Genomic DNA, 13,615 nt, shown 5'->3' on the forward strand with positions numbered 1-13,615 from the left:
GTTCAAACCCAGTCTCAACGATTGATTTTTATAACAGCTGGTCCTACTTGGAAAAGTTATAATAATTAGCAGTTTACTTCCGACTTGGTGCAATTGGAGTAAAATGTGGACGTCTGATCCATAACAGCAAACTACAAAGAGCTGTTGTTCATGAGAAAAAAATCTCTCAGGAAATTGTTTCCTGAAAAGCGCGGCCAAAGCAACCCCCATAATTTGTCAACGTGAGCCTGAGACTTTACCTTCCTGAAGACACTTACATACTCTATATTGACAGCGAATAAGATCGAAAGCCATCTACAGCTTCACCATAGAGTTCCACGCCACTGGTTCAAGATACTGTGACATTCGCGCGTAAAGCTCGATTGGTCGTAATTCCTCCGTTTAGCATGAATTCAGCAATGTCGAATACAATGCTTTTATCCTCATCCACATTTTTGGAAACGACTTTCAATCCCCATAAAATGTCACAGGGTGTGTGAAGGAACACTATACGGACGTTGTCAAAGCCCAGACGTAGGTAAATTAAGTCAGCAATCCGGTGTTACCTATAGGTACGGCTCGCTTCCGCGTCGTATTTCTACTTGAAGATGAGCGGCGCTTGACGCGTGGACTGTATCGAGGATGTCCGGCGTGTGCAACTTCACGCGGGTGATTATTCAGCATCATTTGTGATTTATGAAGGCGCACACATGGATCGTTCACCGCATCAGCCAAAAGCCGCACCCCTCCCTTGACAATCGTGTGCGATCTGTTTGTCGTCCGCCTGGCTTTGTGCGTACGCGATGACGCGCCCGAGGCAGGAAGTGTGAGTGCACGTGTTCGATTTATGATTTGCACAGCATATGCGGTTGAGTCACCACAAAGCATTCGGCAGAGGCGAAGCAAAGCGCACGGGGCGACCAGAATAACTGGCTTTGACACTCGAACGAGCGGTGATGCTCATTTGATACGTAGGTGGGGAAAATAAGAATATCTGGACAGGGGACGCTCAACTTACACAACCTCCCAGAGGGCACAAAAGCTCATTCTTCTGCAGTTTGCGTGTCAAACCAGAGAATTTAAATCCGAAGATGGGTCCTTGAGCAAATCTCGCTCACAGCCTACGCGTAATATATTTCGATCAATTGACAAGCAAGCTATGATATCCTCAAGGGCAGTCTGTGCCTACCGTTGTGCTCCTCCTGTGAGGTTATAATGCCGTTATAATACGCCCGCGTCCGAAGACCAGAAACTAAGTACTTCGATATCAGGCTACGGCACATCCTATACGGTATAGTCTCAAGAGCCTATCCAAAGTATCTACATTACATAACTAATATAACTCCATCACCTTAACTGCAGTTTGAACCTCTGAGTAAAACGCACAGCATGTCATAAAATTCACCGTCCACATTGAAACCTAGCGAAAATGGTCGTATTAACCAGTGGATAATTAAGTGAATTCGCAACCAGAAAACAACGGCTGAGATTGCTGATGCCCTCTACTGGCCTACCTTGTGCTTTGGAACTAAGTCATTTTGTAGCAGGCTTTACTCCATGACAGGCGTCGCTGAGAGGGGAAACCAATAACCTGAAGTGGATTGTCTGAGTCTGCTGGCTTGTGCCAAGGAAAACAAAACCAAAAGCCCTGAAAACAATCGCAGTGTATGGAAAAACGCGATTGGACGACTCCAGAAAAGAGACCGAAGTAACGCAAAGGAGGCATGCCACAGAGGAGCGAATGCTGTCAATGTAACGTGCCGGTGAAAATAAGCCGAAGCCTAGTCACAAGTTCTCTGAAAATTGTATGACACTCCATGACAGGTTCCACCCTTCTTGGAGTTCATCAGACAGGCGGAGTCCCTGAGTTCCGGTCAAAAATATGTTCTATTTGAACCTAAATTGTACACAGTTCACCGAATACACTCAATTACAAGCTAATTTCGTCTCACTGGAAGACAAGGGGACTCCAGTAGAAACTGCATTTATGGTGTCTTCCAGCAGAGTGCGTCACACAAAGGCCACCTCATTTCTCTATTGGTACGAGGTATCGTGGCACATTTTCTGGCGGAACACCACTCATAATGTTGCTGAAGACTGTTCGATACTCTAGGTTTCAATCTTATTAAGGACCATTAGAAAGACACAGTCTCCGAGTTTACTTCGACCTCAAAACCCAAATTGTGGAGTGTTCTGCCAGGAAAATATTCTGCACCATTTCTAATTTCGTAGCAGGCGAAAAGTGAGGCGACCTCTGTGATGCACATTCAAGTAACGAATATCTCAAACTAGATATTCAGCTGGGATCAGGTTGAGTTTCCCGGTAAAACGAAATGACTTTGCAAATGAGTACATTTCGTGGAAATGTAACCTACTTCTCCCAAGACCAAAACTGTTGTTTTGAAGGGTGATGATATACTTCAATGTGCTCTGAAGGTAACCAAAATCTCAGAGGTAGACACCCTAATGAAAAGAACGCTCAACAGACACGCAGAGTCAACAACAGTTAACAACACGCAAGTCCCACCCAGTGTAGATCAAAAGGGGTTTCGGCAAACCAATGCGGGTGGTCATCAGCACATCTATATGTCCTGTGTACGAGGCGCATGAGAACGAAACAGATATATCAAAGTCGGAGGCGGAAAATGTAAATAAATCAAACAAGGCGTAGTTGTCTCAGTAACGATCCACCGGACAAACAATTAGAATTTAGTGAGGCAAAAAATGCTGGCAGAGACGGCAGCAAGCTTTAGCCCAATCAGATTAGGTTTCATAGAATTATGTGCAGGTATAAGGAGGAGGGGGGAATCACAATTCATCGTTTATTTCAGTTGGTTGGTTTGATTAGTTGACTCATCCACGAGTAGCTGCTCATCCGTTAGTTGGCTGGTCAGGTAGGATGCCGACACTCCTTTCACAGGATGTACCCCCCTCCTTCTAGCAAAAATGCGTTTTTTGCTGAGTGATGCGCATCACTGTGGATTTACGAGCCCAGGCATGACGTCCACACTAACTGAACAGTAAATGACTCACGATCCTCCCTAGGGAGCGAGAACTGGAGATGCCATTACGACCCACAGGGTTCCCTGTTCATTGAGGAGTCCTCCGCCATTCTTTTGTGGCCAATCCGCATCCAGACCGCTAAGGATGAGGGAATCAACAATGAATGGCGCGCGTTCTTCTACTTTCACCAGCACTAATCCCCTGAGGAGCGTCCCGTAAATGTCCACCAGTCAGCATGATTAACGTGTTCATCGCCTTAATTGCCGATAAATAATGTGAGCTTCGCTGTCCTGGGGTTGAATGGATGCACACTTAAATTCCTGACAAAACAACGCTATCTCATGAGTGCGCGGATGAAAAAAGAACACACTATATTTCGTTTATCCTGAGAATTTCAGAAAACAAGGCGTGCCCCAAATTATAAACAGCTATATTTGTTTGCTGAGCCGAACAAACACAGGCTAAAGCGGTTACCACTATGGTTTAATCTCGCCAAAACAAATTTGTGGGATGTGGTCAATACATATAGGTTGGTGGGTACCAACAACCTGCACTTAGGGTGGCACACTGAAAATTCAATCAACTGAAAACAGTCACGGGAAGAAAATACTACGCCTGATTACCAGTTATCCGATAATAAATGTTGAGGAATACCGCTCAAGAACTCGGTGCGAGAAGCACAACAGCGATGGCGCTCTTCGTAACACCGGTCGGCTGATTCGATGATAACTCTTGGTCAACAGTGGAGGTGAAATTTCATGATGTCAGACTACCCATAAAGTCGAGGAAAACCCTGGACATTTCACTACCGGCTTAACACTAATTGAGGCTCATTAAGTAGGCCTGGTTTCGGGTTCTCATCACACTGGGGCACAGAATGGAAAAGTGTTGGGAGATGAACATTCAATTGTAAAGTGAGGCAACTTTAGTATGACACCCGAGTGAAAACACAATGAATCTTTTGTTCATGCTATAGTGAGACAAGACGACCTGATTCTGAGATGATATGCATCACTCAAACGCTGCCTTACTCACGCTGAAAATTGGCCGTGTGCAACTTACTATAACAGATTAGTACACGGGCCCTTGTGATACATCCTCACCTCAATATTTGACTTCAGTAGACGGTGTTTTAATAACTCAATCGAGTAAGCACCGCGGCACACATTGACAATAAACAGATGGTCCTGAAATAATCCTTTGAGCTATTGCCAAGGATCTAGTAAGCATCAAATCGTAATTCTTCATAATGGATCCATGAAAGTATCTAATACGGTAATGATTCATTCCCTAAATTCGGCTGTCCGGAAGCCCACGAACTGGACACGGAATACACAGAAGACCATTCAAATGGCCAGGATACCACTCATTACTCGCCCAAATACAGAAGCGGCGTGCTTGATCGCTAAGGATAAATAAAGAAGTCGGCCAAGAATATAAGTATACCTATAACGATGAACAGAACTGGACGAGGCGTCTCATTAGAATAGCCGTGAGCACAGATCAAACCTTGACGGGAACCTCTATAGGTGGTGAACCATGTAAGCCTACTAAATTAGTCCGTCGGATTCAACGATAGCATGAAAAAAGCTAACGTGATGATCTCTTCTGCAATCAGCCTACTGTAAAAAAGATGTTTTGAGTAGTTATCAAGCATAGAGAAATTCACATGTGTCCCCCTACAGCACACCACGATGTGTTTGCGGTGTCCTGGTCGTTTTCAATACTTTTGACTGTCTTTAAGTGCATGTGTTCATTATGCCTGAGAATCATTTCCTCGTACACATGCTGAATATAATGTAGCAGCACAAAGGCGGAGAAAAACTCATAAAGAACGATACTGATCATCAACTCAATTAAAAGCATGTAATCATCAGAAGTATGAATGACTGACATGAAACAAAGTGCGTAATGAAGGGCAGAACAGAATTTTCGGTGAACCACTAGTTGACTACGCGGGTAGGTTTCCATGACTGTGTGAGAAAAAACTAGGTTGGAACATGAATAAAGAACCCAAACTGATAGTTTCTTGACGAAACAGTACAAATGAGAAAGCATTTGTGCACTATATCCAACTGAAGGGCATCGTCAATGAAAATCGAATGCATTCAGTTGAGTCTGTATTAAAACTTACTTAGTTTGCGTATGAATGTATTACGCCAAAGTGATATACCCTGGTACAGTGGCCACTGATGTAGATATCGGGAAAACTGATAGTATACGACACAATCGGTACGTGAGAGAGTGATAAAATGGCCCGATCACCGATCACCGTGTCGGTGAAAGGCCTCAATAAACTATATTGACTGGGCTTGTAAAACGAAACCTGCTGTTTGTTAAAGCGTGAGTTACGCTCAAAGGGACATTTTTTGAGAGAGTGAACAAATTATTGTACGTTCCAGAGAACGATTTCCAAATTACAGAAAAGCTACAGTTTCTAACGTCTACAACACAGTTGTGAAGTTTTAAAGATGGGGAACGGCTCCAACCACCTAAAAACTGTGCAGAAAAGTCAAGAAAATTTCTGGTTTGACAGAAACCATGGAAAGCCCCTTAAAGGAAGCATTCTTATTCATTGAATGCTGAAAACAACGACGGCCTCACAAATAGTACACACTGATGACTCACTGATCTCCTTGTACCGTTTCACATTTCCTACCAAACATCCTACACCGGCTGATAACCAAACGCAGACCTGTAGATCATAAATTTCAATTATCAGTCTGCTGAATCTATCATCAAACCAAGAAGAATTTGTACTACTACTTTTGCACCTCATACACTACTCGTGTTTCCGAAAATATTAGCAACAAGTTGCATTCCCCATTCAAAATTTATTGAATTTGTTGAAAACATACTCATGGAATGCTAAATACTAAAGAGTCAATGAATCAGTGATACACTGATTTGAGCAGCAATATTCCACTGTACATAAGCAGTACAGTTGGATGGAGAATAGAACGAAATAGCCATTCAGTTGGGTCACTGCTAACAGCATTTTAGTCCGTGACTAATTGTATAACTCAACGCAGGAAACTCAAATGGGAAGCTCTGATAAGCTCCAAGAAGAAAGAAACCGGTAGTGGCTGACCGATAGTTTCCGGTAACAGTGTACGCAATGCTGGGTAAAGCGAAACATTTCAACATCTTGAATGAAACATGAGGCGATCTTTGTGCGACACACCCTTTGGGACTACCCTAATGTGATAACAGAGGACTGCTTTCTAAAATGGACTACAGATGTTTGTCCCCCGCCGAAGAACTGTATTTAGCTCGATACTCCAGATGCGTAGTGAAGGCATCCTGCCCGAATTCAGTAAGCATTGCCTTTCGGTAAATCAAGCGTTGCGCATTCCTGTGTTTACATCCCCTGGCATCAGAGATGGATTACTGACATCTCACACGAACCTAATAACTGACAGAGGTTTAACTGATTACTCAAGGAACCCACCAGTAACGCAGTCGTCTGTATAAGGGCTAGTCATGCTGGTCTCACCTGTCAAGACGGCCACCATATTGGTGGCGCAAGACGTAAAGCAACTATTCAGTGGATCATCGCTAAGGCCGGTTGTCTGGTCGTGGCATCATTAGCTTCTAATCACTATTGTCTCACGATGACTGGGACAGATGACCATCACCCGTTGTCAGCTGATGTGTGTCTCATAATTTATCATTCACGATCTATGTCGCGGACAACTGTTCCTGACCTCACGACACACGTTGGCAAGGCGGCGTCACCAATCGGTGTGTATCAAAACCTCAGGTCACGTGCACAGGAAGCTTCCGCCGTTGAGTGGTTATCATCACGCCCTGGAGACGTGCTCAGTCGCCAGCCTGGGGAACATGGTATGCAAGTGGTCGTGTCTTTGGATTGTTTATCACAGCGTTTACAATGAGCAAACAGTCAGTGCGACTGTTTTTATTAGTTCTACGTGGTTCGGCCATAATATAATCAATTTGACTCTGTGGTCCTTTCACCATTGTATCACTCATTTACACCGTTTTCAAATATACCCATAATTTCGGACACGTTTCAGAGTAATTGCGATGTATCGGGCATCACAACCAATCACAAAATACAATTTTAGCAACCACTCTTGTTCTAAGTAGAATGTAACTAAGTCATGGAAGTAAGTTTCAGTCACGAAAGGATGGAGTGTGAAACGTAAAATATTTTCTGTTTAGAGATATCATTTTCAAATCAAGTTGCGTTTCGAACAAAGTCGAGCATGAAGCGAATCCGCTTATTTGAATGTGTTTGCGAACGATGTGGCTATGAAGAGGGAGCATGCGAATCCAGCTCACTCCACACATGTTCGAGCTCCTCGTCAATGAATCCACAGTGCAATCCAATATCATTCCGAACACTGAATTTTACGCTTCCATACACAGGCATGAGTCCTGTTCAGAATAAAACAAGCCCGTTGGATTCATTGAGGTAATAACTGGATGAATCTTTTTTGGAGCGAACAGTTAGGCATCATTTTATTCAAAGATTCGGTTGATTGTATCAGAGCAAACGGATATTCTGGTTGGATGTCAAAACAAACGACTGGTATCTAATCCGTTTTGAAGGCCATAACTGTAAAACTTCGAAAATCATACGAAACTATTTTTTGTTTACTTCTGACGGGTAGTAAAGATCGTTGAAAACACAACTTGCCACCTACATGCTGCATTGATCTAACAGGGATGATATCGCTCCTGGTACTCACAGATCATACTTGAAGATCAACTTTCGCTTTCGATGCAAAATACATCTAGAGAAGCAGCATTCTCCTAATGAAGAGAAAACCTCCATATTTTACCCTATGCCCATCCTTTAGGAGGGAAACGAGAGTCCTATGACAGGCGATTTCACACTGAAAGCGGTCACTAATCATCGATGCCACAAATAATAGTCTTCAAAATGAGCGCGGCCACTTAAGAACTGTGCATACCCTGGTTATTCTGTCAACACAGTGCTTAAAAGATGGGAAAGACGACTTCATGAGTCCTTATCATTTTGGCTTGGGGTGGTTAGACCTTAGTCTATGGGATTCCGATGCCTATTGTTTGTCATTAATTTACTCTTGACGCGGTAAGGCTTGCTGAGTTTAGCGCACATCACACTCTACTACTACACTCTATCTATTCCGACTAAAAGATAAAAAGAAGACTCCATTTAGGCGCGTTATCGAGACCGACCTATCCCGCTCAGGTGTTCGGCAAGCTGGTGGAGTAGTGAGTTGCCACATTTGCTTAGCCTGTCGGACGACCACATCTCTAAATTCAACACAACCACAGTCGGTTGATACTTATGAAAGTAATTAACACACAGAGCATAATTTTGGAGACTCGGGGACGATGAAGCTGGAACTTTACATCGAAACTTGCGGACATGCCGAACACGCCCGATCCACAATCACAAATTGAGGAACCCTATATTCTAGATGTCTGTCACAGTTACCTACGACACTCAGAAAATTCCGTTTTGAGTTTCTGTGATTAATTTGCTGGAATCCTTCCGTTTTCTCGGGAGCATACCGAGAAGAATCGGGCGACAAATTTATGACGGAGATTTCTGATCCAGCGAATTTCGTTTGAATGCACCAAGTGCTTACGCCAGCGTTCCTATGAATGCAAATGGTATGTTTCAACGTCAAGGATGAGGACGACTCGTGGCGTACCCTTTAACTGATCCTCCAGGAGCCGTTGTATAGATCAGCCAAACTCACCACTGATTTGTGATAACGACTACGAACACGACACCAATAACCTTGATGCATTACCGATCGAATCCGTCCACAAAGCGCGTATTAAACAAAACTGGTGACCCATACGGAGTTTAACACATCTAGTTACCGATTACTTATAGTCTTTTAAAAACCGGTAATAGAATTGATGTTGCACATGACGGTACCTGAGTTCAGGGACAAAATCATTTCGGCTGATGGAAATTTGACCAGGAATACTGTACGGGAAAACACAGGAAAAGCTAAACGTTCACACAGTCATATTCACCTTGGTCTAATCCCGGAGCGAACGCCGCATAGTGCTGTGAGGCGATAGAATCTGGCAACGGATGCGATAAAGTTACGCTGCCCGGAGGAAAGAGTCCCGTGGTGTTGTAAGGGATTCCGAACATGGTACTGTCCGGTTTCATTGTTCCGGAGGGCGCATTCTTATACTGTAGGGGGCTAGCAAGCATGGACTGGAGCGAAGGATCAGCAATCAGTGTAGAAGTACTTGTTCCAGGCGGATAAACGTTGTTTGGCGTATGGTGTGAACTTGCTAGGAGCAACGGAAGTTGATGCTTCGTGCCGTCGATAGACTGTAACTGGTTTTTATGGGACTTTTTCAGACGTCGGTGGCGATGCCTACGAAGACGGTAGAGCATGAATCCGAACAAAGTGGCAAATGCGACTGAACCGAGACAACAGCATAATATAGCGATAATATAGGGGATGTTCGAAGAGCGACCTTTTGCAACCGAATTCACGGGATTATCAGCCACAATATTTCGATGTCTGACTGGCTGTGTTTGCGCCAGCGGTGGTGGATCTAGAGGGCGCAAAAAGTGAAAAGTAAACATTGATAAGAATGGGCTGGAAAACAGTAAATCCAGAGTGGAAAGCTGCACAACGCAGAAACACTTGGTAAACTTAGAATGCAAACGGAAATCGAGCACACAGTCTTCAGGGCGAATCCATTTTACCTCAAGTCTTGACGAAAGTCTATCGGGTAAAAAGTCTCTTATATTCAGACGACCTATTAGTAAAAGGTCAAGTTGGGCAGGTAGAAACTTGCGCATCTTGAACATCTAGCTTGTCAGATATTAGTACCCTACGCAGGATAACCCATGCTTACGTCCCGCCATCATATTAACCCATTATAAGCGGAGGCAGATAGGAGCAGAGGTCTGCAATGAGCCCACAGTTGTCCTCCTGCACGAAAATAGTGGCCGTTTACGTATTGACGTTGTTTCCGACCACGTCGATGAAATCATGGTTGGATGCTGCTCAGGCATTGAGGTTAGTCGGTGAAGAGCACAGTCTCTTGGGGGAAAACACCTATGAGTAGTTTGCGAAAGTAAAGTTGGGTCGTGGGAAGTTTACACTAACTGGAATGACAGGCTGAGGAAACACAACCACCTTGTCGCCCAGAGTAGTTCACTCACGTGGTTACCGAACTAAGTACCCAAAGGACAAAATTTGGTGTCAAACTAACCAACGAGTTTTCACAGATGTCTCAAGTCTCTATGCTATGCACTGTTTTTTAATTTTTCTTACATGTATCTGTTTTATGTATTCATGTAATGAATAAATCAGTTTTATCTAGAAATTCTGTTATGAGGAGAACTGTCTGTTTTTGTTTTGTTGCCGTCACTATGAGAAAGACATGAATGACCTGTGATTTGTTATTCATCCGCAGAATGATGAGTTGGCAAGGGAGATTGTTAAAACGAACGATAAGGTACGCCACCCGTGAAATCGTTAAAACATGCCCCATAAGAATAAAAATGAATTAAACGCACCATATGGTATGTGGTTCATGATCCAAAACCTCAAATTGCCTCTAAATTCAAAACCAACTTGTCAGTTGAATATTTTTTTCACAAATTAACTGGTCTAAATCCACAATCTATCACGAACTACTCACTCTCGGTACGTGGTTCTAATTTACTCCGAAATTTTTAGCGTGATTTTTGAAAACGTACGTGCATATTTATTGATAAATCATATCGAGATGAAGCTTTCTTCTGAAACTCTGTTTCGACAGCGACTTTTGGCCAACCGTGTGCAACAGCCCAGATGGAAATGCCCGTAACTGACGATTGAGTTTATTTGGTACACTGATTTTACAAATGCAGTAGGGAAATTTACTGTCGAGTTTGAAAACCACTTTGCTTGGTTCGTGAATCTGCTTTCTTTAAGATATGTTGCGTAATCTACAACTTATTATTGCAATACAAGGAAACCCCAATCATCGTAAAATCGAAACTGCGCATAACCGACATTTTGGACAAGTAACAAGGAAAAACGGGAATATTTCCGAATTGCCTGTGAGGAGAGCAAATAAAAAACTGTGCTTCCAATCAAACAAAACGATGTCGAAATGTAATTAGCTTATCGACTCGAATGTTACGTACCCAGATACAGGTGTACCATTTCAGAAAAGATGAGAAGTCTAAAACACTAGTGAGCAGCTGAAAGAAACGAAACGTCATCATGAATCAACAGTCTATCGGTTACATTGTGATTCCAGCCTATACATATATGGAGAGACAAAGGGAAACACCCTTTCTTAGACAGATCGTTCAACTAGTGTTCCATTCTAAAACTGGGCCGACAGGCATCAATCGTTTGTACTAACTAAAATGATTCACTATTTCCACGTACTTATGGGTCTGCGCGTCCACACAAAAAATGGAGCACAGCTGGATTTGTTGTCTTAGATGGGATGAAACGGGGAGAAAATACACCAGTTTAACGACAAAATAGCTTCTTACCTAGTGAAATTTGAGGAGCTAAAGACCCTGTTGGCGGTAACAGAGAATCCAAGGCCGCTCGACCGGTGCTACCATTCTGCGGTTCATTCCGTTCTTCAACGGAATAGTCAAAGTTTGACCAAGGCAGGTGCTCCTCGTCCAGTTGATTCAGATCCACATCAGAAAGCTTCATCACCGGATCTGATAACTTTTCAACTGCAGATACCATCGAGCTGGATACAGGGACTGAAGGGGGAAGTGTTGTAAAAGAGTGGTGTTTTGACGCCACCAAAAACAACACATATGTGAAGCAGTATTAAGTTGTACATTAGTGAGGCATGGAGTGATTTTCAAGTGAACAGTTGGAAGGAAAAAATAAGGACAACCTTATGCAAGTAAAAAAATGCAATAGAAAAGCTGTCACAAGGCTTGTCCACCCGGAAAGACTGAAGTTTTCAGAAAGGATGATAAGTCTACCGTCAAAGTTCGATTCCCACGGTTTCATTTCGGGGTTCGGCGTTCACTCGGGACGAAGAATCTACTAAAGTCACCTGACCAAATCGACTGCTAGCTAGACCAAAAATCATTTCTAGGGAATTTACAGGTGTCATCGTTTTGTTCATTAAACGAAATGAACCCAATTGCTCAGTATACAGAAGACATCTACGGAGAACAAAGCGCATCGAAAATATGGCCGTCTGGACAACAATTACAAACCAGTGCTTGAACTTCGCTCTAACAACAGGATGCCAGTAGGGTATAGTTTCCCAGCATGGAAATTATATGTGCGAAATTCAAAAATCCGGCTGCCACTGGAAGGAGGAATATCCCTCGCTGAGAGGTTATCTATCAGCAGACATGAACCAAGCAGTTACAGGCTACTAGACACGAAAGTAAACATCTCAACTGCACAGAGTTTTCGAAAAGTGGACATTCCCAACTTTCCTCAACGCTCTCTGAACAGTAACCAACAGTAAACGAACATTGTAAAGCGGTTCCATTATTTCTATACTGACTCATGTTCGGTCAGATAAGGGGGCGGAGCCCGGCCAATGAACAATGTACTAATTGCATTAGTGGTATACACAGTTGCGCCACTAACTGCAAGGATGCCGTTGCCAATGTTAACCGTAAGCGGCTTAGAAACGTGAAAGACCAACACTCGAGAACTGTGGTGTTTGTGCACAATCCTGGAATATCTTGATATGAAAACCAGAGTCCGGAAGAATCAATGAGGTCCCGAAAGTAATCCAAATGTGTGCTCAACGCTAAATTAAGTTATCTGAATGCATGAAACCAGTGTTCGGNGAGCAGTTGTTGTTCGGAAATCCTTGGATCTAAATCAAACATGCCTCATCATTTCATCTTCACCCTTCATTTACACTTTGAAATCACAAATCTTCGAGTTTGAAAGATTCGTGGCTTGATTGGAAAACAAACCCAGAGCAGATAGGGTCGCAAATGGAAGAGTATTTTTACTTTTTCCAGAGGACGATGTGGAGTGGAAGGAATATTGAAAACAAATCCAGTTCACACGCCTGCACTACTCTCAAGGGATCTGCTTATAGTGTAATCCTATGTAATTTATTAAAGTCCAAACACAGCATGATGGAATAAGGTGTAGTCCGACGTTTCGGTTGCCGTGGGCAGTCTTTCAAGCATTCCTACAATCAATTGAATACGAGTCAAATGCAACGTCATTTGGGTCCACAATTCTGTCTTCTGTAGAATGTGACTACGGAGAAGAATTCAAACGAGAGGGCAGACCCTCCGACAAAGAACAAAGGATGCAGAAGAAACGGGATCAATTCCATTGTGGATCACAGAAGTTAATAATGAGTATCATGGAGGTTCGATCTTTATTCCGAATCCAAAATCCTGGTGCCATTTTAACATAAAACACTAATTTATGGGGTTGTTCGGTGCGCTAGACTACAACTCCTACCACCGAAACTTGAACATGGACTTGAAATATAGAACACGCGTCGCGGAGTAGTGGTGACACGCTAGCCCCGGATGTCAGATGTGTGAATTTCAAAGCCCAAGGATAACATGCTCTAATAGCAGTGAAACTCCAGTCCTGTTTCGTGTGGATTCACCAGAATTATCGCGCCGGGATAGGTTGGCGACTGTTCGACCAAGAGTGATGTGAGCGTGCATTCA

The 13,615-nt window shown here is 43.2% G+C and overlaps 1 protein-coding gene across 1 annotated transcript in view; it reads right to left on the minus strand.

The window, feature by feature from the left end:
* Window positions 1–13,615, minus strand: part of T265_13359 (hypothetical protein) — a gene marked incomplete at both ends in the record, with an annotated part of 97,144 nt that overhangs the window by 7,419 nt on the left and 76,110 nt on the right. Inside the window, 2 exons of the mRNA XM_009168499.1 lie at window positions 8,986–9,525; window positions 11,474–11,698. Of these exons, the coding sequence (XP_009166763.1) occupies window positions 8,986–9,525; window positions 11,474–11,698 (765 nt within the window). The remainder of the gene's footprint in view (window positions 1–8,985; window positions 9,526–11,473; window positions 11,699–13,615) is intronic.

The sequence above is a fragment of the Opisthorchis viverrini genome (genome assembly GCF_000715545.1).
Source record: "Opisthorchis viverrini unplaced genomic scaffold opera_v5_59, whole genome shotgun sequence".
Classification (NCBI taxonomy): domain Eukaryota; kingdom Metazoa; phylum Platyhelminthes; class Trematoda; order Opisthorchiida; family Opisthorchiidae; genus Opisthorchis; species Opisthorchis viverrini.